General features: G+C 42.9%; 1 protein-coding gene across 3 annotated transcripts in view; it reads left to right on the forward strand.

Moving 5' to 3' along the window:
* LOC110524662 (exocyst complex component 2) overlaps positions 1-21,805 on the forward strand; it is a 158,004-nt gene that overhangs the window by 135,010 nt on the left and 1,189 nt on the right. For all 3 annotated transcript variants that reach the window (XM_021604507.2, XM_021604508.2, XM_021604509.2), the window contains 4 exons: positions 5,523-5,578; positions 5,739-5,861; positions 9,878-9,939; positions 10,301-10,360. In XM_021604507.2, coding sequence (XP_021460182.2) covers positions 5,523-5,578; positions 5,739-5,861; positions 9,878-9,939; positions 10,301-10,360 — 301 coding nt within the window. The remainder of the gene's footprint in view (positions 1-5,522; positions 5,579-5,738; positions 5,862-9,877; positions 9,940-10,300; positions 10,361-21,805) is intronic.

Raw genomic sequence — 21,805 nt, forward strand, 5'->3', positions numbered from 1 at the left:
TATTTCTTACATTAGTACCCCAGGTCATCTTAGGTTTCATTACATACAGTCGAGAAGAACTACTGAATATAAGAACAGCATCAACTCACCATCAGTACGACCAAGAATATGTTTTTCGCGACGCGGATCCTGTGTTCTGCCTTACAAACAGGACAACGGAGTGGATCCTATGCAGCGACCCAAAAAAACGACTCCGAAAGAGAGGGAAACGAGGCGGTCTTCTGGTCAGACTCCGGAGACGGGCACAGCGCGCACCACTCCCTAGCATTCTTCTTGCCAATGTCCAGTCTCTTGACAACAAGGTTGATGAAATCCGAGCAAGGGTAGCATTCCAGAGGGACATCAGAGACTGTAACGTTCTTTGCTTCACGGAAACGTGGCTTACTGGAGAGACGCTATCCGAAGCGGTGCAGCCAACAGGTTTCTCCACGCATCGCGCAGACAGGAAAAAACATCTTTCTGGTAAAAAGAGGGGCGGGGGCGTATGCCTTATGACTAACGTGACATGGTGCGATGAAAGAAACATACAGGAACTCAAATCCTTCTGTTCACCTGATTTAGAATTCCTCACAATCAAATGTAGACCGCATTATCTACCAAGAGAATTCTCTTCGATTATAATCACAGCCGTATATATCCCCCCCCAAGCAGACACATCGATGGCTCTGAACAAACTTTATTTAACTCTCTGCAAACTGGAAACAATTTATCCGGAGGCTGCATTCATTGTAGCTGGGGATTTTAACAAGGCTAATCTGAAAACAAGACTCCCCAAATTTTATCAGCATATCGATTGCGCAACCAGGGGAGGAAAGACCTTGGACCATTGTTACTCTAACTTCCGCGACGCATATAAGGCCCTGCCCCGCCCCCCTTTCGGAAAAGCTGACCACGACTCCATTTTGTTGATCCCTGCCTACAGACAGAAACTAAAACAAGAGGCTCCCACGCTGAGGTCTGTCCAACGCTGGTCCGACCAAGCTGACTCCACACTCCAAGACTGCTTCCATCACGTGGACTGGGAGATGTTTCGTATTGCGTCAGATAACAACATTGACGAATACGCTGATTCGGTGTGCGAGTTCATTAGAACGTGCGTTGAAGATGTCGTTCCCATAGCAACGATTAAAACATTCCCTAACCAGAAACCGTGGATTGATGGCAGCATTCGTGTGAAACTGAAAGCGCGAACCACTGCTTTTAATCAGGGCAAGGTGTCTGGTAACATGACCGAATACAAACAGTGCAGCTATTCCCTCCGCAAGGCTATCAAACAAGCTAAGCGCCAGTACAGAGACAAAGTAGAATCTCAATTCAACGGCTCAGACACAAGAGGCATGTGGCAGGGTCTACAGTCAATCACGGACTACAGGAAGAAACCCAGCCCAGTCACGGACCAGGATGTCTTGCTCCCAGGCAGACTAAATAACTTTTTTGCCCGCTTTGAGGACAATACAGTGCCACTGACACGGCCTGCAACGAAAACATACGGTCTCTCCTTCACTGCAGCCGAGGTGAGTAAGACATTTAAACGTGTTAACCCTCGCAAGGCTGCAGGCCCAGATGGCATCCCCAGCCGCGCCCTCAGAGCATGCGCAGACCAGCTGGCCGGTGTGTTTACGGACATATTCAATCAATCCCTATACCAGTCTGCTGTTCCCACATGCTTCAAGAGGGCCACCATTGTTCCTGTTCCCAAGAAAGCTAAGGTAACTGAGCTAAATGACTACCGCCCCGTAGCACTCACATCCGTCATCATGAAGTGCTTTGAGAGACTAGTCAAGGACCATATCACCTCCACCCTACCTGACACCCTAGACCCACTCCAATTTGCTTACCGCCCAAATAGGTCCACAGACGATGCAATCTCAACCACACTGCACACTGCCCTAACCCATCTGGACAAGAGGAATACCTATGTGAGAATGCTGTTCATCGACTACAGCTCGGCATTCAACACCATAGTACCCTCCAAGCTCGTCATCAAGCTCGAGACCCTGGGTCTCGATCCCGCCCTGTGCAACTGGGTACTGGACTTCCTGACGGGCCGCCCCCAGGTGGTGAGGGTAGGCAACAACATCTCCTCCCCGCTGATCCTCAACACTGGGGCCCCACAAGGTTGCGTTCTGAGCCCTCTCCTGTACTCCCTGCTCACCCACGACTGCGTGGCCACGCACGCCTCCAACTCAATCATCAAGTTTGCGGACGACACAACAGTGGTAGGCTTGATTACCAACAACGATGAGACGGCCTACAGGGAGGAGGTGAGGGCCCTCGGAGTGTGGTGTCAGGAAAACAACCTCACACTCAACGTCAACAAAAGTAAGGAGATGATTGTGGACTTCAGGAAACAGCAGAGGGAACACCCCCCTATCCACATCGATGGAACAGTAGTGGAGAGGGTAGCAAGTTTTAAGTTCCTCGGCATACACATCACAGACAAACTGAATTGGTCCACTCACACAGACAGCATCGTGAAGAAGGCGCAGCAGCGTCTCTTCAACCTCAGGAGGCTGAAGAAATTCGGCTTGTCACCAAAAGCACTCACAAACTTCTACAGATGCACAATCGAGAGCATCCTGGCGGGCTGTATCACCGCCTGGTATGGCAACTGCACCGCCCTCAACCGTAAGGCTCTCCAGAGGGTAGTGAGGTCTGCACAACGCATCACCGGGGGCAAACTACCTGCCCTCCAGGACACCTACACCACCCGATGTCACAGGAAGGCCATAAAGATCATCAAGGACATCAACCACCCGAGCCACTGCCTGTTCACCCCGCTATCATCCAGAAGGCGAGGTCAGTACAGGTGCATCAAAGCTGGGACCGAGAGACTGAAAAACAGCTTCTATCTCAAGGCCATCAGACTGTTAAACAGCCACCACTAACACTGAGTGGCTGCTGCCAACACACTGACACTGACTCAACTCCAGCCACTTTAATAATGGGAATTGATGGGAAATGATGTAAATATATCACTAGCCACTTTAAACAATGCTACCTTATATAAATGTTACTTACCCTACATTATTCATCTCATATGCATACGTATATACTGTACTCTATATCATCGACGGTATCCTTATGTAATACATGTATCACTAGCCACTTTATACTATACTATGCCACTTTGTTTACATACTCATCTCATTTGTACATACTGTACCCGATACCATCTACTGTATCTTGCCTATGCTGCTCTGTACCATCACTCATTCATATATCCTTATGTACATATTCTTTATCCCCTTACACTGTGTACAAGACAGTAGTTTTGGAATTGTTAGTTAGATTACTTGTTATTACTGCATTGTCGGAACTAGAAGCACAAGCATTTCGCTACACTCGCATTAACATCTGCTAACCATGTGTATGTGACAAATAAAATTTGATTGATTTGATTTGACGGAGAGTTTGTTGTCCTGGCACCACAATACCAGTTCACCTACCTCCTCCCTGGGGTCTGCCCGTCAGTATAATAGTAAAATTGTGATTTAGTCAGACATCATAAGCAGAAGCTCTATAGAGATGGCGACTTGGAATGAAATAGTAAAGTCATCAAATAAAACAAATATTTTATTAAAGTAAATGAATGTGAATAAATTATGGTTAATCGAAAACTGTGATTTTATTTTTTCATAATCGAACCGAAACTGAACCAACCTCAAAAAGCACTAATCTCTTGGCACTAACTAAATGTCTGTGTGTCCTGAAGTTTTACGATGAACAGTGCTTGGATGTGCTTAGCCTGATGTTCACAACTTCACATACAGTCTACTCTTAGTCTACTCTGTATTAGGGCTGTGACGATACCAGTATCACAATATTTTTACATTGTCAAATTAAATCATGAAGCAGATCAAACTTTTTTGTCCTTTAAAAATCTGCTGTTTGTAAAATATAGTGTGCTATAGCTGGGAAAATAAATACATGTCACTCTGGATGACAACATGTTTGTTTCCAACATTAGGGCTGTTTTGATAAAGAAGTTAAATCCGCTTCCTGTTTTCTTTCATTGCCACGATACTGACGAGTATCGCAGTACTGGTATCGCCCCGGCCCTGTTGTTGTGGGTGGGGGAGCTCCTTGTAGGACATGTCAAACCCTGAATCTTCAGGGAATTCTTCATACAATCATACACACACACTCTAAATTGAAGTGATGTTAGCAGTGACATGGACATATATCATTCTGGTCTGTGGTTTTGTGTGTATGCGCACACACACACACATACACACATGTGCTATGAGGCAATGCACAGGTGACACTTGTGTGTGTTTTACATACCTTAAAACAGGGAGTGTGTGTGTGTGTGCGCTCAGAGGAGCATAGCCCCACTCCCCTATGCTCCTCAATGTTCCAAGGAGAAAAGGTGGTGCCTTTTATGATTTTGTGTGTTCCGCTAATAGTGAAACAGGAACATTTGGGCTTTTTAACCACAGCTATAAGGAATAGGATATGATACTTTCACTGGCTAAACATGTGGGTAATTGGTGTGTGTATGCTGAGGCCTGCATTGCCAGCGGAAACAGAGAAAGACAACCTTCACTGGTTTTGGTCTTTTGTTTTCTCGTGGTAACACTCTTGCCCCCTGGAAGCACCAGACACCAGACAATCATCTCATTTATATGTATTATATTGTCTTCTCAACATGACATTGGGGATGTGACAAGTGGAAAAGTTTTCTTAACATTTAAACGGCCATTTGTTAAAATGCTAAGAATTTTTACTAAAATTCCATGTGAATTCACAATGCAGCTGTGCTGCTGCCAGCAACGGTGTGGGTATTATAGTGCATCCCTTTCAGATGGTTACGCATTGCACCTGTACTACCATTAAGGTACCTCAATTCCACCTTGCAAAGTTTGCATTTTACTTCTCATTTAACTTCTCAAAGTATTGCCATACAGGACTTCACTGCTGTTGCTTGCCTTTCTCTGAAATGTTTCCAACTGTTAACCATGATGACGTAGTGGTAGAGAGTCGACTCCAAAATGATTTCTCCACTCGTTGCATGTCGACTCCAGTGTTAACTCTCATTTCTAAGTGTCAAGATTCAGTATTTTTGGAACGGAGGAGACTGACTTGTTACTGTACTTCCGAGAATACAAACAGTCGCATCTTTCATAGCGAGGGACAGAGACAGAATTTAATTGAATTGACAGAGGAGATGGACACAGTATAGGCAGTATAGACTATAACATGGAAACTGGGATTCAAATGTTGTTGTTAGGGATTTGTCTTAACGTCAAGGATCCCAACTTTGTTTATACATTTAAATGTTCACACTCCTACTTAGGGGTGCCAATACACGTTATACACCCACCATGGAGAATACATACATTATATGGCTTATCTCAACCTCTACCAATAGAAATATCTACTTTCAATCTTTCCTCGCCCACTGCATTTCAGTCTAGTCTTATAGTAAAAGAGAACTGATAAATGTGTTAGGTCTGGGATCAGTTTCATAAGATCGGTTTCGGGTTTTGACGTTATTATGGAACTACCTTCTTTCCAAGGTGTGAGGAACTACCTGAAAGAAGCCTTGGTCAACATCATCACTGTTCATGCTGAGGTAAGGCATTGGCTTTTCTGTATAATGAAGAGATGCATGACAAAAATTATTGGGGGCCTTCTGTAATGAGTAGAGCAGTCAGTCAGTAGTCACAGAGAGAGTTTGATCTCTCTCGTTATCCCCCTGCCCCTCTCTCTCTCTCCACCTCTTTCTCTCTCAGGTCTTCACAGTGTCAAAGGAGCTAGTTCCCAGGGTTCTGACTAGAATCGTTGATGGTGTGGCGGAGGAGATGAGCCGTCTCATGCAGTGTGTGTCATCCTTCAGCATGAACGGAGCCATACAGGTACACCACACACGCACACACACACACACACACACACACACTTTCAGATGCCACTCTCTCGAGTGAGTCAAATGAAGAGCCACCAACTGGGGGGATTTACCCTCTTTTACTGATGATTCTAAACCCCAGCACCTCTATCAGACCAGCTACTGGTATACTACACTCTACAGCCCAAACTGAGGATACTTTAAATTACCCTAAAGTACTCTATTAAATGCCCAGTGCAGTCACTGTTTTATACAGTATATTTTTCCACACTATGAAGTTGGAATTACACTGAAATTATGAAAATTATGATAACTGCTCTTTTAGTGTAAGAGCTGTTTGAAAAGACTGCCAGAAATGTCAGCTTGTTTTGGTGGGATGGAGTTTTGACCTGCCTGGTGACATCATCAGGCAGTAAATTAGTTAATAGACCAATAAGAAAGAGAGTTCTAAACCTCTCTGCCAATAACAGGTAGTGTTGTTCAGTTTTCCCTTCCCCACTCAGACCACTCCCAGACAGTCCGAGCAAAATTCTTGCTTGAGAAAGTGCTCTTTGCGAAGAAGCTTTTGTTTCTTTTTTTACCAATTTTAATTACAGTAAGGTACTTAATTGTTACCTTGAAAAATATTTGATATTGAAATAAAAACTGCTGCACTGGACCTTTTTAACCTCATTTACCCATTATTTATTTTTTCTTTATCCATCTCTCTCACTCACTCACTCACTCACTCACTCACTCACTCACTCACTCACTCACTCACTCACTCACTCAATTTCAATTTAAGGGCTTTTTTAAACTAATTTTTATTTAACCTTTATTTAACCAGGTAGGCTAGTTGAGAACAAGTTCTCATTTACAACTGCGACCTGGCCAAGATAAAGCAAAGCAGTGCAACACAAACAACAACAGAGTTACATGGAATAAACAAGCGTACAGTCAATAACACAATAGGGAAAAAATGAAGTCTATATACAGTGTGTGCAAATGCCATGAGGAGGTAAGGCAATAAATAGACCATAGTAGCAAAGTAATTACAATTTAGCAGATTAACACTGGAGTGATAGATGAGCAGATGATGATGAGCAGATGATGGTGTGTAAGTAGTGATACTGGTGTGCAAAAGAGCAGCAAAGTAAATAAAAACAATATGGGGATGAGATAGGTAGATTGGGTGGGCTATTTACAGATGTACTATGTACGGCTGCAGCGATCGGTTAGCTGCTCAGAGAGCTGATGTTTAAAGTTAGTGAGGGAAATGTAAGTCTCCAGCTTCAGCAATTTTTGCAATTCGTTCCAGTCACTGGCAGCAGAGAACTGGAAGGAAAGGCGGCCAAAGGAGGTGTTGGTTTTAGGGATGAGATGAGATATACCTGCTGGAGTGCGTGCTACGGGTGGATGTTGTTATCGTGACCAGTGAGCTGAGATAAGGCAGAGCTTTACCTAGCATAGACTTGTAGATTACCTAGTGGGTCTGGCGACGAATATGTAGCGAGGGCCAGCCGACTAGAGCATACAGGTCGCAGTGGTATAAGGCGCTTTGGTAACAAAACGGATGGCACTGTGATAGACTGCATCCAATTTGCTGAGTAGAGTATTGGAAGCTATTTTGTAAATGACATCGCTGAAGTCGAGGATCGGTAGGATAGTCAGTTTTACTAGGGTAATTTTGGCGGCGTGAGTGAAGGAGGCTTTGTTGTGAAATAGAAAGCCGATTCTAGATTTAATTTTGGATTGAAGATGTTTGATGTGAGTCTGGAAGGAGTTTACAGTCTAGCCAGACACCTAGGTATTTGTAGTTGTCCACGTATTCTAGGTCAGAACCGTCCAGAGTAGTGATGCTAGTCGGGAGGAAGGGTGCGGGGAGCGAACTGTTGAAAAGCATTCATTTGGTTTTGCTAGCGTTTAAGAGCAGTTGGAGGCCACGTTAGGAGTGTTGTATGGCATTGAAGCTCGTTTGGAAGTTAGTTAACACAGTGTCCAAGAAAGGGCCAGATGTATACAGAATGGTGTCGTCTGCGTAAGTGGATCAGGGAATCACCCGCAGAAAGAGCGACATTGTTGATTTATACAGAGAAAAGAGTCGGCAGGAGAATTGAACCCTGTGGCACCCCCATAGAGACTGCCAGAGGTCCGGACAACAGGCTCTCCTATTTTACACACTGAACTCTATCTGCGAAGTAGCTGGGGAACCAGGCGAGGCAGTCATTTGAGAAACCTATTTGACGCTATTGCGTCTGCCAATAAGAATACGTTGATTGACCGAGTCGAAAGCCTTGGTCAGGTCGATGAAGACGGCTGCACAGTACTGTCTTTTATCGATGGTGGTTATGATATCGTTTAGTACCTTGAGCTTGGCTGAGGTACACCCGTGACCAGCTCGGAAACCGGATTGCACAGCAGAGAAGGTACGGTGAGATTCGAAATGGTCAGTGATATGTTTATTAACTTGGCTTTCGAAGACTTTAGAAAGGCAGGGTAGGATAGAAATAGGTCTGTAACAGTTTGGGTCTAGAGTGTCACCCCCTTTGAAGAGGGGGATGACCGCGGCAGCTTTCCAATCTTTAGGCATCTTGGACGAAATGAAAGAGAGGTTGAACAGACTGGTAATAGGGGCTGCAACAATGGCGGCAGATAATTTTAGAAAGAAAGGGTCCAGATTGTCTAGCCCAGCTGATTTGTACAGGTCCAGGTTTTGCAGCTCTGTCAGAACATCTGCGATCTGGATTTGGGTGAAGGGGAAGCTGGGGAGGCTTTGGGCAAGTAGCTGCGAGTGGTGCGGAGCTGTTGGTCTGGGTTGGGGTAGCCAGGAAGAAAGTTTGGCCAGCCGTAGAGAAATGCCTTTTGAAATGTTCAATTATCATAGATTTATCGGTGGTGACCTTGTCGCCAAGCCTCAGTGCAGTGGGCAGCTGGGAGGAGGTGCTCTTGTTCTCCATGGACTTTACAGTGTCCCAAAACTTTTGGGAGTTAGAGCTACAGGATGCAAATTTCTGTTTGAAAAAGCTAGCCTTTGCTTTCCTGACTGACTGTGTATTGGTTCCTGACTTCCCTGAACAGTTGCATATCGCGGGGACTATTCGATGCTATTGCAGTCCGCCACAGGATGTTTTTGTGCTGGTCAAGGGCAGCCAGGTCTGGAGTGAACCAAGGGTTATATCTGTTCTTAGTTCTACATTTTTTGAAAGGGGCATGCTTATTTAAGATGGTGAGGAAATTACTTTTAAAGAACGACCAGGCATCCTCGACTGACGGGATGAGGTCAATATCCTTCCAGGATACCTGGGCCAGATTGATTAGAAAGGCCTGCTCGCAGCAGTGTTTTAGGGAGCGTTTGACAGTGATGAGGGGTGGTCGTTTGACCGGGGACCCATAGCGGATACAGGCAATGAGGCAGTGATCGCTGAGATCCTGATTGAAAACAGCAGAGGTGTATTTGGAGGGCATGTTGGTCAGGATAATATCTATGAGGTTGCCCATGTTTACATATTTAGGGTTGTACCTGGTGGTTTCCTTGATTATTTGTGTGAGATTGAGGGCATCTAGCTTAGATTGTAGGACTGCTGGGGTGTTAAGCATATCCCAGTTTAGGTCACCTACCAGAATGAACTCTGAAGATAGATGGGGGGCAATCAATTCACATATGGTGTCCAGGGCACAGCTATCTATATATGTGTCCAGGGCAAGACGGTATATGTCTATATACAGTGTTGTAATGATGTGCAAATAGTTAAAGTACAAAAGGTAAAATAAATAAAACATAAATATGGGTTGTATTTACAATGGGGTTTGTTATTCACTGGTTGCCCTTTTCTTGTGGCAACAGGTCACACATATTACTGCTGTGATTGTACACTGTGGTATTTCACCCAATAGATTTCGGAGTTTATCAAAATTGGATTTGTTTTAGAATTCTTTGTGGGTCTGTGTAATCTGAGGTAAATATGTGTCTCCTATATGGTCATACATTTGGCAGGGGGTTAGGAAGTGCAGCTGTTTCCACCTCATTTCACTCTCTCTCACTCTCTCCAGGCCCGTTTGGAGATCAATGCTCTGAGAGATGTTGTAGCCTCCTACCTGTCATCTGAGAGCCAGTAAGACCCCAAAAACACTCCCTGATACTGTACTGTACTACATCACTACACACCTATGTATCACACGCACACCTACACTTCACACACACACTGTGCATACTACTGTATACATGTACATATGTTACAGAAACTACACAGTACTCTCACTGTCATTCCTGTAAGTCACATTAATCTTACCCACGCCTTCTACCAGCCACTCTAGTCTACATTACCTGGGGGTACTGTATATTGAAAAGGAAGCGAACGCAGCACTCCAGTTAGTTTAATCTGTTTTTGTGTGATGGTATGTCTTCTCCTTTGTGTAGTAGAATGTTGGTGTGTGTCGTGTGGTGTGGTGTCAACTGTTTGTATCTTGTTTCAGCGCCAACTTCAAGCAGGCTCTGGAGGCCCTCCCCCAGTTACACAGTGGAGCAGACCAAAAGTAAGTCCATTTGTAACTCCTTTTAAAATATGGAGAGATTTCACTTCCATTTAAAATATGGAGAGATTTCACTTCCATTTAAAATATGGAGAGATTTCACTTCCATTTAAAATATGGAGAGATTTCACTTCCATTTAAAATATGGAGAGATTTCACTTCCATTTAAAATATGGAGAGATTACACTTCCATTTAAAATATGGAGAGATTTCACTTCCATTTAAAATATGGAGAGATTTCACTTCCATTTAAAATATGGAGAGATTTCACTTCCATTTAAAATATGGAGAGATTTCACTTCCATTTAAAATATGGAGAGTTTTCACTTCCATTTAAAATATGGAGAGATTTCACTTCCATTTAAAATATGGAGAGATTTCACTTCCATTTAAAATATGGGGAGAGTTCACTTCCATTTAAAATATGGGGAGATTTCACTTCCATTTAAAATATGGAGAGATTTCACTTCCATTTAAAATAAGGAGCGAATTCAGTGTCAACAGAAACTGTATTTGATTTCATTATTTTTGGATTTGTATTTAGATATTGAATTCATTATTTTTGAGTTTGTAATGGACAAATTGAGTCATTGAAATTCATAAATTGAACTTGAAACCTATTTAATTAATATTGCATTCAGTTTTAAAATTCAATTTAATTGAATATTAAAATTCTATATTTATATATTCAGTTTCAATATGGTAAATATTACATTCATTGCCCTGGTATCAAGTTTATAAACTAATTTCAAGTGTACCAAAGTTTCAAACATTCAACTTCTTAAATGCGTTCGGATTCAGTCTTCAAATTCAGTTCTCTACATTCAGATTCAAAACCAGAGATAACATCCTGGTCAGCAAGGAATGGTAGAAGAGAACAGATAGATTTCTGAAGCCAATGTGGCATTTTGAATACATTTTCTTCCTATGATTTTGGCTCTAGCGTTTGAACCGTTTGGGCTATGAGATATTATGACCCAATTCCTGAAAGCTCTCTGGAACACGGTTGTGTATTGCGTTCCCCTCTATGATGCTCAAAGGACTCGTTAGAAGGGAGTGCGACAAAAAATGCAGTTTGGCCACAATAACAATATAATTGAATAGCCATGTCATAGCCCTTCGAAGTATAGCTTTTCCACTTTCTAATTAATCTTGCTCTTGTGACTGACTGGATTCGAACTGGGTCTCCTGCATGTCAAAAGACTGTGTTAGCTCACTTACACCAACATCTAATAGGCTAATTTCAGGCTCCAGGGATATTAGTGGTCAGAAATGCACTACATGACCAAAAGTATGTGGACACTTGCTCTTCAAACATCTCATTCCAAAATCATGGGCATTAACATGGAGTTGGTCCCCCCTTTGCTGCTATAACAGCTTTCACTCTTCTGGCTCGCAGTCGCCGTTCCAATTCATCCCAAAGGTGTTCGTTGGGGTTGAGGGCAGGGCTCTGTGTAGGTCAGTCAAGTTTTTACACACCGATCTCGACAAGACATTTCTGTATGGACCTCGCTTTGTGCACAGGAACATTTTCATGCTGAAGCAGGAAAGGGCCTTCCCCAAACTGTTGCCACAAAGTTGGAAGCACATAATCATCTAGAATGTCATTGTATACTGTAGCGTTAAGATTTCTCTTCACTGGAACTAAGGGGCCTAGCCCGAACTATGAAAAACAGCCACATACTATTATTCTTCCTCTACCAAACTTCACAGTTCGCACCATGCATTGGGGCAGGTAGCATTCTCCTGGAATCCGCCAAACCCAGATTTGTCCACTGGACTGCCAGATGGTGAAGCGTGATTCATCACAAAAGAGAACACATTTCTACTGCTCCAGAGTCCAATGGTGGCGAGCTTTACACCACTCCAGCCGATGCCTGGCTGCTCGGCCTTGGAAACCCATTTCATGAAGCTCCAGATGAACAGTTCCTGTGCTGACGTTGCTTCCAGAGGCAGTTTGGAATTCGGTAGTGAGTGTTGCAACTGAGGACAGACTATTTTTGTGCGCTACCCGCTTCAGCACTCAGTACAACGTAACTTTCAGGTCTCTTGAGAAGGTACTCATCATGCAAGCATGCTCCCCAAACCACCTGTTACACTTCACCCTCCCTTTGACCTCCTCCTCCTCGAAGAGACCCATTCAAGTCACATAACCAATACCTAGGTTTGCCAGAGACTTGAAACTAACAAGCTGTCATTGTAAATAAGATTGTGTTCTTAACTGACTTGCCTAGTTAAATAAAGGTAATGTTATATATATATATATATATATATATATTACCTTTATTTAACTATATATATATATATATAATATATATATAATCTTTATTTAACTATATATATATATATATTACCTTTATTTAACTATATATATATATATAATATATATATAATCTTTATTTAACTATATATATATATATATATATATATATATATATATATATATATATATATAGTTAAATAAAGATTATATATATATTATATATATATATATATATAGTTAAATAAACACAAACTAACACATGTCAAATTAACACGTCTTCAGGTCTCAGGCAAGTTTCTTATCCCATAAGCATGGATCGACAAACCACACTATTTTGATGAGTAACCTAGCTGGATCTTGAAGAGTTGTATTAGTGTAGCAGATGGGATCTGTGAAACTCACTCCTCAGCCAAAAGTGTCGCCCCGTGCGATATTGAATACCTTTTTTTTCAACTTTATTTAATCAGGTAGGCCAGTAGAGAACAAGTTCTCATTTACAACTGCTACCTGGCCAAGATAAAGCAAAGTAGTGCGACAAAAACAACAACACAAAGTTACTCATGGGATAAACAAACACACAGTCAATAACATAATAGAAAATCTATGTGCAGTGTGTGCAAAAGTAGTTAGGTAGGTAAGGTAATAAATAGACCATAGTGGCGAAATAATTACAATTTAGCATTAACACTGGAGTGATAGATGTTTCAGATGATGATGTACAAGTGGAGATAATGGGGTGCAAAAGAGCAAATAAAAAAATAACAGTATGGGGATGAGGTAATTGGGTGTTATTTACAGATGGGGTGTGTACAGATGCAATGATCGGTAAGCTGCTTTGACAGCTGATGCTTAAAGTTAGTGAGGAAGATATAAGTCTCCAGCTTCAGTGATTTTTGCAATTCGTTCCAGTCATTAGCAGCAGATAATTGGAAGGGAAGGCGGCCAGAGGAGGTGTTGGCTTTGGGGATGACCAGTGAAATATAGCTGCTGGAGCGCGTGCTACAGGTGGGTGCTGCAATGGTGACCAGTGAGCTGAGATAAGGTGGGGCTTTACCTAGCAGAGACTTGTAGATGACCTGGAGCCAGTGGGTTTGGCGATGAAAATGTAGCGAGGGCCAGCCAACGAGAGCACACAGGTCACAGTGATGGGTAGTATATGGTGCTTTGGTGACAAAACAGATGGCACTGTGATCGACTCCATCCAATTTGCTGAGTAGAGTGTTGGAGGCTATTTTGTAAATGACATCACCGAAGTCAAGGATCGGTAGGATAGTCAGTTTTATGAGGGTATGTTTGGCAGCATGAGTGAAGGAGGCTTTGTTGCGAAATAGGTTCTATTTCGATTCTAGATTTCTAGATTTAATTCTAGATTTAATTTTTGATTGGAGATGCTTAATGTGAGTCTGGAAGGAGAGTTTACAGTCTAACCAGACACCTAGGTATTTGTAGTTGTCCCCATATTCTAAGCCAGATCCGTCCAGAGTAGGGATGCTAGGCAGGCGGGAAGGTACAGGCCGCAATCGGTTGAAGAGCATGCATTTAGTTTTACTAGCATTTAAGAGCAGTTGGAGGCCACGGAAGGAGTGTTGTATGACATTGAAGCTCGTTTGGAAGTTTGTTAACACAGTGTCCAAGGAAGGGCCAGATGTATACAGAATGGTGTCGTCTGCGTAGAGGTCGATCAGAGAATCACCAGCAGCAAGAGCGACATCATTGATTTATACAGAGAAAAGAGTCAGCCCGAGAATTGAACCCTGTGGCACCCCCATAGAGACTGCCAGAGGTCCGGACAACAGGCCCTCCAATTTTACACGCTGAACTCTATCTGAGAAGTAGCTGGTGAACCAGGCGAAGCAGTCATTTGAGAAACCAAGGCTATTGAGTCTGCCGATAAGAATGCAGTGATTGTCAGAGTCGAAAGCCTTGGCCAGGTCGATGAAGACGGCTGCACAGTACTGTCTTTTATCTATGGTGGTTATGATATTGTTTAGGACCTTGAGCGTGGCTGAGGTGCACCCATGACCAGCTCGGAAACCAGATGGCATAGCGGAGATGGTACGGTGGGATTCGAAATGGTCTGTGATCTGTTTATTAACTTGGCTTTCGAAGACTTTAGAAAGGCAGGGCAGGATGGATATAGGTTTGTAACAGTTTGGGTCTAGACTGTCTCCCCCTTTGAAGAGGGGGCTGACTGCGGCCGTTTCCATACTTTAGGAATCTCAGACGATACGGAAGAGAGGTTGAACAGGCTAGTAATTGGGGTTGCAATAATGGCGGCAGATACTTTTAGGAAGAGGGTCCAGATTGTCTAGCCCAGCTGATTTGTAGGGATCCAGATTTTGCAGCTCCTTCAGAACATCAGCTATCTGGATTTGGGTGAAGGAGAAGCGGGTTGGGGGGGGGGGGGGGCTTGAGCAAGTTGCTGCAGGGGGTGCTGAGATGTTGGCCAGGGTAGGGGTAGCCAGGTGGAAAGCATGGCCAGCCGTAGAAAAATGCTTATTGAAATTCTCGATTATCATAGATTTATTGGTGGTGACAGTGTTTCCTAGCCTCAGTGCAATGGACAGCTGGGAGGAGGTTCTCCATGGACTTTACAGTGTTCCAAAACCTTTTGGAATTAGTGCTACAGGATGTAAATTTATGTTTGAAAAAGCTAGCCTTAGCTTTCCGAACTGACTTTGTATATTGTTTCCTGACTTCCCTGAAAAGTTGTGTGTCGCAGGGGCTATTCGATGTTAATGCAGTACGCTACAGGATGTTTTTGTGCTGGTCAAGGGCAGTCAAGTCTGGAGTGAACCAAGGGCTGTATCTGTTCTCAGTTCTACATTTTTTGAATGGGCATGCTTATTTAAGATGATGAGGAAAGCACTTTTAAAGAACAACCAGGCATCCTCTACTGACTTGAAGTGAAGTGTTTTAGGGAGCGTTTGACAGTGATGAGGAGTGGTCGTTTGACTGCTGGCCCATTGCGGACGCAGGCAATGAGGCAGTGATCGCTGAGATCCTGGTTGAAGACAGCAGAGCTGCATTTGGAGGGCAGGTTGTTTAGGATGATATCTATGAGGGTGCCCATGTTTACGGGTTTAGGGTTGTACCTGGTAGGTTCCTTGATCATTTGTTTGAGATTGAGGTTATCTAGCTTAGATAGTAGGACGGCCGGGGTGCTAAACATTTCCCAGTTTAGGTCACCTAACAGTACGAACTCTGAAGATATATGGGGGGCAATCCATTCACATATGGTGTCCAGAGCACAGCTGGGGGCTGAGGGGGGTCTATAACACGCGGCAACAGTGAGAGACTTATTTCTGGAAAGGTGGATTTTTTAAAGTAGAAGCTTGAATTGTTTGGGCACAGACCTGGATAGCATGACAGAACGCTGCAGGCTATCTCTGCAGTAGATTGCAATTCTGCCCCCTTTGGCAGTTTCTTGATGGAAAATGTTGTATTTGGGGGTGGAAATTTCAGACTTTTTGGTGGCCTTCCTAAGCCAGGATTCAGACACCGCTACGACATCAGTGTTGGCGGAGTGTGCTAAAGCAGTGAATAAGACAAATTTAGGGAGGGGGCTTCTGATAATAACATGCATGAGACAAAGGCTTTTACGGTTACAGAAGTCAACAAATGAGAGCGCCTGGGAAATAGGTGTGATGCTGGGGGCAAAAGGGCCTGGGTTAACCTCTACACCACCAGAGAAACAGAGGAGTAGGATAAGGTTACAGCTAAAGGCTATGAGAACTGGTCGTCTAGTGCGTTGGGAACAGAGAATTAAAGGGGCAGATTTCTGGGCGTGGTAGAATAGATTCAGGGCATAATGTACAAACAAGGATATGGTAGGATGAGAGTACAGTGGGGGTAAACCTAGGCATTGAGTGACTATGAGAGAGTTTGCATCTCTAGAGACATCAGCTCAGCCAGGTGTGGTCTCCCCATTTGTGGGGGTATGTGACAAAAGAGCTATCTAAGGCATGTTGAGCTGGACTAGGGGCTCTACAGTGAAATAAAACAATAACTATCCAAAACAGCAGAAGACAAGGCATATTGACATTAGAGAGAGGCAAGTGTAGCGAAGTGACCATAGGGTCCAATGAGCAGCAATAGGTGAGTCCGGGAGCCGTTTGGTAGTCGCTACTATGCTAGGCGAGCGGGAGGCACGGCATTTAGAAAGCTAGCGTGCCGTTGCTAGCAGATGGGTGTTTCGGCGACATCGCAACGGAAAAGCCTGTTGAAACCACATCGGACGATTACGTCTGCAGACCAGTCGTGAAGGACCAGTGGGGCTCCGTGTCGGCAATAAAGGGTCCAGGCCAATTGGCAGAAGGGGTATTGTAGCCCACGAATTAGCGAGTATACCTATTCAACTAGCCAGGAGATGGGCCTAGCTCGAGGCTAGTTCAAGGATAGCTCAAGGCTAACTGGTGCTTGCTTTGGGACAGAGGCGTTAGCCAGCAGTAGCCACTTGGTTGTAGCTAGCTAGCTGCGATGATCCAGTGTAATGGCCCAGAGCTTGCGGCTTGAATCTGGTGATGTGGTGGAGAAAAGCAGTCTGATATGCTCTGGGTTGATATCGCGCTGTGCAGACTGGCAGGTATTGACCGAGCTAAAGCTGGCTGGTGTCCGGGCTAAAGGTGAAGGGCTAGCCGTGGCCAACAGTGACTAGTAGCTAGTTAGCTGGCTAGCTTTTGATTGAGGTTCCAGTTATCACGTCTAAAAATAGCAGATCTGTAACACACTGGGTGAGGCGGGTTGCAGGAAAGTATATTTAGATCGTAGGCGGAACGTGAGATTAAAATATATACAAAAAATAACTGATAAAATGACTATTTTACATGTGACAAGACAAACACACGTCCGACTGCTACGCCATCTTGGATACATAGCGTGATGGGTTGGAATGCTACAGGAAGGTGGTCGCGTGTGTTTTCGAGGTCGAGGTCCTGAGTTTGAGTTTCCTTATGAGCTGAATCAGGGGGACGTGGTACTCGCTAATCAAGCTAGACTGTGATCTACAGTTGCGCTTAGCCCAACCGCTCAGCCCAACTGCAGTTGAAGAAGGCCTTTTTCAATAGTGCGGCAGGTTGGAATGCTTCAGGAGGGCGGTCACGTGTGTTTGCGAGGCAGAGGTCCTGAGTTCAAGTCTCGGTATAAGCTGAATCAGGGGGAATCAGTACTTGCTAAGCAAGCGGCCTCTACATTAACTTCCTGATCGCTTCCCTAAGGGCTTAAGCACATTTTTGTATTGTTTTATTTAACCTTGATTTAAGCAGGGAAATCTCATTGAGACCAAGGCCTCTTTTCCAAGGAAGCCCTGCATGTACACAATCCGACCAATTTGCAACATTTACAAATACAAAATACTCTATCATCAACTTACAAATCGCAATTATAAAAAACAAGGCTGTGGCTATTGATCTGACTTTTTCAGGTTCTGACTTCAAGGATCATGTTCTGCGCATGTGTAAAATGCAGGGCACCCTTTTACCTGCAGAGAACAGGCTACTCAGACGAATGGTGCTCGTTTGATACAGTTAGATCAAGTAGAATCAATGTCTGCAAGATCACAATGTTCACAGTATTCTACATAACAGAACCAAATATAATAGTATAGTTTAATGTTACTGTAAGACGAAAACACCAATTGTGAATTATAATTCTTCAAGTTTTACCCATAGTAACCATTTGATCTCAATCAGTTTCATGGGGATATGCTTTTAGATCTTGCGTTATACAGTGTTGGTTCAAAGTAACCTACACTGTTGTTTTGAATGATGTACCGTGAGCGAATTTAACCTCTAGTGACTCCCCATCCCGCATGAGGGAGCGTAATCATCGACTGACACGAATTAGCATAACGCAACGGACATAAATATTCCTAGAAAATATTCCTATTCATGAAAATCACAAGTGAAATATATTGAGACACAGCTTAGCCTTTTGTTAATCACCCTGTCATCTCAGATTTCCAAAATATGCTTTACAGCCAAAGCTAGACAAGCATTTGTGTAAGTTTATCGATAGCCTAGCATAGCATTTTGTCCAGCTAGCAGCAGGTAACTTGGTCACGGAAATCAGAAAAGCAATCAAATTAAATCGTTTACCTTTGATGAGCTTCGGATGTTTTCACTCACGAGACTCCCAGTTAGATAGCCAATGTTCATTTTTTCCCAAAATATTATTTTTGTAGGCGAAATAGCTCCGTTTGTTCTTCACGTTTGGCTGAGAAATCGCCCGGAAATTGCAGTCACGAAAACGGCGAAAAAAATATTCAAAATTAGCTCCATAACATCGACAGAAACATTGCAAACGTTGTTTATAATCAATCCTCAAGGTGTTTTTCAAATATCTATTCGATAATATATCCACCGGGACAATTCGTTTTTCAGTAGGACCGATTGGAATAATGGCTACCTCTGTATTTTACGCGAGAATCACTCTGGGAGCATCAGGTGACCACTTGCGCAATGTAGCTGCTTACGGGTATTCTTCAACATAAATGCGTAAAACTACGTCACAATGCTGTAGACACCTTGGGGAATACGGAGAAAAAGTAATCTGGTTGATAGCCCATTCACTGCTCAATAGGGACGCATTGGAACGCAGCGCTTTCAAAACATGAGGCACTTCCGGATTGGATTTTTCTCAGGCTTTCGCCTGCAACATCAGTTCTGTTATACTCACAGACAATATTTTTACAGTTTTGGAAACTTTAGACTGTCAATTATATGCATATTTTATCATCTTGTCCTGACAAAATATCCCGTTTACTACGGGAACGTTATTTTTCCAAAAATGAAAATACTGCCCCCTAGTCACAAATTAAGAGCAGATGTGTTAGTAACAAAGTAGCCTACCTTTGTAGTCTAGAAGTCGGAAGTTTACATAGACTTAGGTTGGAGTCATTAAAACTTGTTTTTCAACCACTCCACAAATGTCTTGTTAACAAACTTTAGTTTTGGCAAGTCGGTTAGGACATCTACTTTGTGCATGACACAAGTAATTTTTCCAACAATTGTTTACACACAAATTATTTCACTTATAATTCACTGTATCACAATTCCAGTGGGTCAGAAGTTTACATACACTAAGTGCCTTTAAACAGCTTGGATAAAAAGATTGGGGGGGCTGTTTTGTTAGACTTTAGTGTGGCTTTTGATATTATCGATCATCATCTGCTGCTTGAAAAACGTATGTGTTATGGCTTTACACCCCCTACTATATTGTGGGTAAAGAGTTACCAGTCTAACAGAACACAGAGGGTGTTCTTTAATGGAAGCCTCCCCAACATAATCCAGGTTAAATCAGAAATTCCCCAGGGCAGCTGTTTAGGCCCCTTACTTTTTTCAATCTTGGCTAATGACATGCCACTGCTTTGAGTAAAGCCAGTGTGTCTATGTATGCGGATGACTCAACACTATACACATCAGCTACCACAGTGACTGAAATTACTGCAACACTTAACAAAGAGCTGCAGTTAGTTTCAGAATGGGTGGCAAGGAATACGTTTCAACCTAAATCTTTCAAAAACTAAAAGCATTGTATTTGGAACAAATATAGAAGTACACCTTATGGAACGGCAGGGACTGTGAAGGCAGGGACTGTGAAGTGACACACACACAGGTACAGACACACGCATACACACACACGTACATTGTAATATTGTTGTGTAGTGGTATCATACATTTTGTGTTGTGGATATGTGGTGGTGTGACAGTGTTATATGATGTACTGTTTTAGCGTTTGTTTTGTGTGTAATACAAGTCTTAATATGTTTGGAGTAGCTGTTGCCTTGGAAGCAGCTAATGGGGATTCCTAATAAAATACAAATACAAATAGTTTATTAATTTGATACACAGACAATGACTGCAATATTTACCATATTGAAGCAGAATGCATAAATATTAAAGATGCACTATGCAGATATCGCTCTGACATTTCCTGGTTGCTGAAATACTAATAGTTCGCCTAATTTCAGTTTGTGATAAAACAAGCAAGTATAGTGTAAAGAATCATTGTACCATCTAAACCGCTGTGAAATATATTTTCCATAACCAAAACTGTTGTATTTTCAGCTGTTTGAAGCTGGTGTACAAAACCATAAGTAAAATACGCAAAAATGAAACAGGAAGCATAGAAAAAACGCACATGAAACTGATCTACCGCTTCTTAGACTTGCTTTGAATGAGAATGATCTATAACTCACATGTCTATGTAAATTTGGTCGGGTCGCCTAAAAAGATCGCCCAAATACAAAAGTTTGAAATAACACATATGGAATCATGTAGGAACCAAAAAAAGTGTTAAACAAATCAAAATATATTTTATATTTGAAATTCTTCAAAGTAGCCACCCTTTGCATTGATGACCACTTTGCTCACTCCTGGCATTCTCTCAACCAGCTCCAGTTACCTGGAATGCATTTCAATTAACAGGTGTGCCTTGTTAAAAGTTAATTTCCTTCTTAATGCGTTTGAGCCAATCAGTTGTGTTGTGATGAGGTAGGGGTGGTATACAGAAGATAGCCCTATTTGGTAAAAGACCAAGACCATATTATGGCAAGACCAGAGCAAATAAGCAAAGAGAAATGACAGTCCATCATTACTTTAAGACATGAAGGTCAGTCAATCCAGAACATTTCAAGAACTTTAAAAGAACCCATCAAGCGCTGTGATGAAACTGGCTCTCATGAGGACTGCCACAGGAAAGGAAGACCCAGTGTTACCTTTGTTGCAAAGGATACGTTCAGCTTCAGAAATTGCAGCCCAAATAAATGCTTCACAGAGGTCAAGTAACAGACATCTCAACATCAACTGTTCAGAGGGAGACTGCGTGAATCAGGCCTTCATGGTAGAATTGCTGCCAAGAAACCATTACTAAAGGACCAATAATAAGAAGAGACTGGCTTGGGCCAAAAACACGAGCAATGGACATTAGACTGGTGGAAATCTGTCCTTTTGGTCTGATGAGTCCAAATTTGAGATTTTTGGTTCCAACCACCGTGTCTTTGTGAGACGCAGAGAAGGTGAACGAATGATCTCCACATGTGTGGTTCCCACCGTGAAGCATGGAGAGGGAGGTGTGATGGTGTGGGGCTGCTTTGCTGGTGACACTGTTTGGGATTTATTTAGAATTCAAGGCACACTTAACCAGCATGGCTACCACAGCATTCTGCAATGATACCCATTCCATGT

Source organism: Oncorhynchus mykiss, chromosome 5 (genome assembly GCF_013265735.2).
Source record: "Oncorhynchus mykiss isolate Arlee chromosome 5, USDA_OmykA_1.1, whole genome shotgun sequence".
NCBI lineage: Eukaryota > Metazoa > Chordata > Actinopteri > Salmoniformes > Salmonidae > Oncorhynchus > Oncorhynchus mykiss.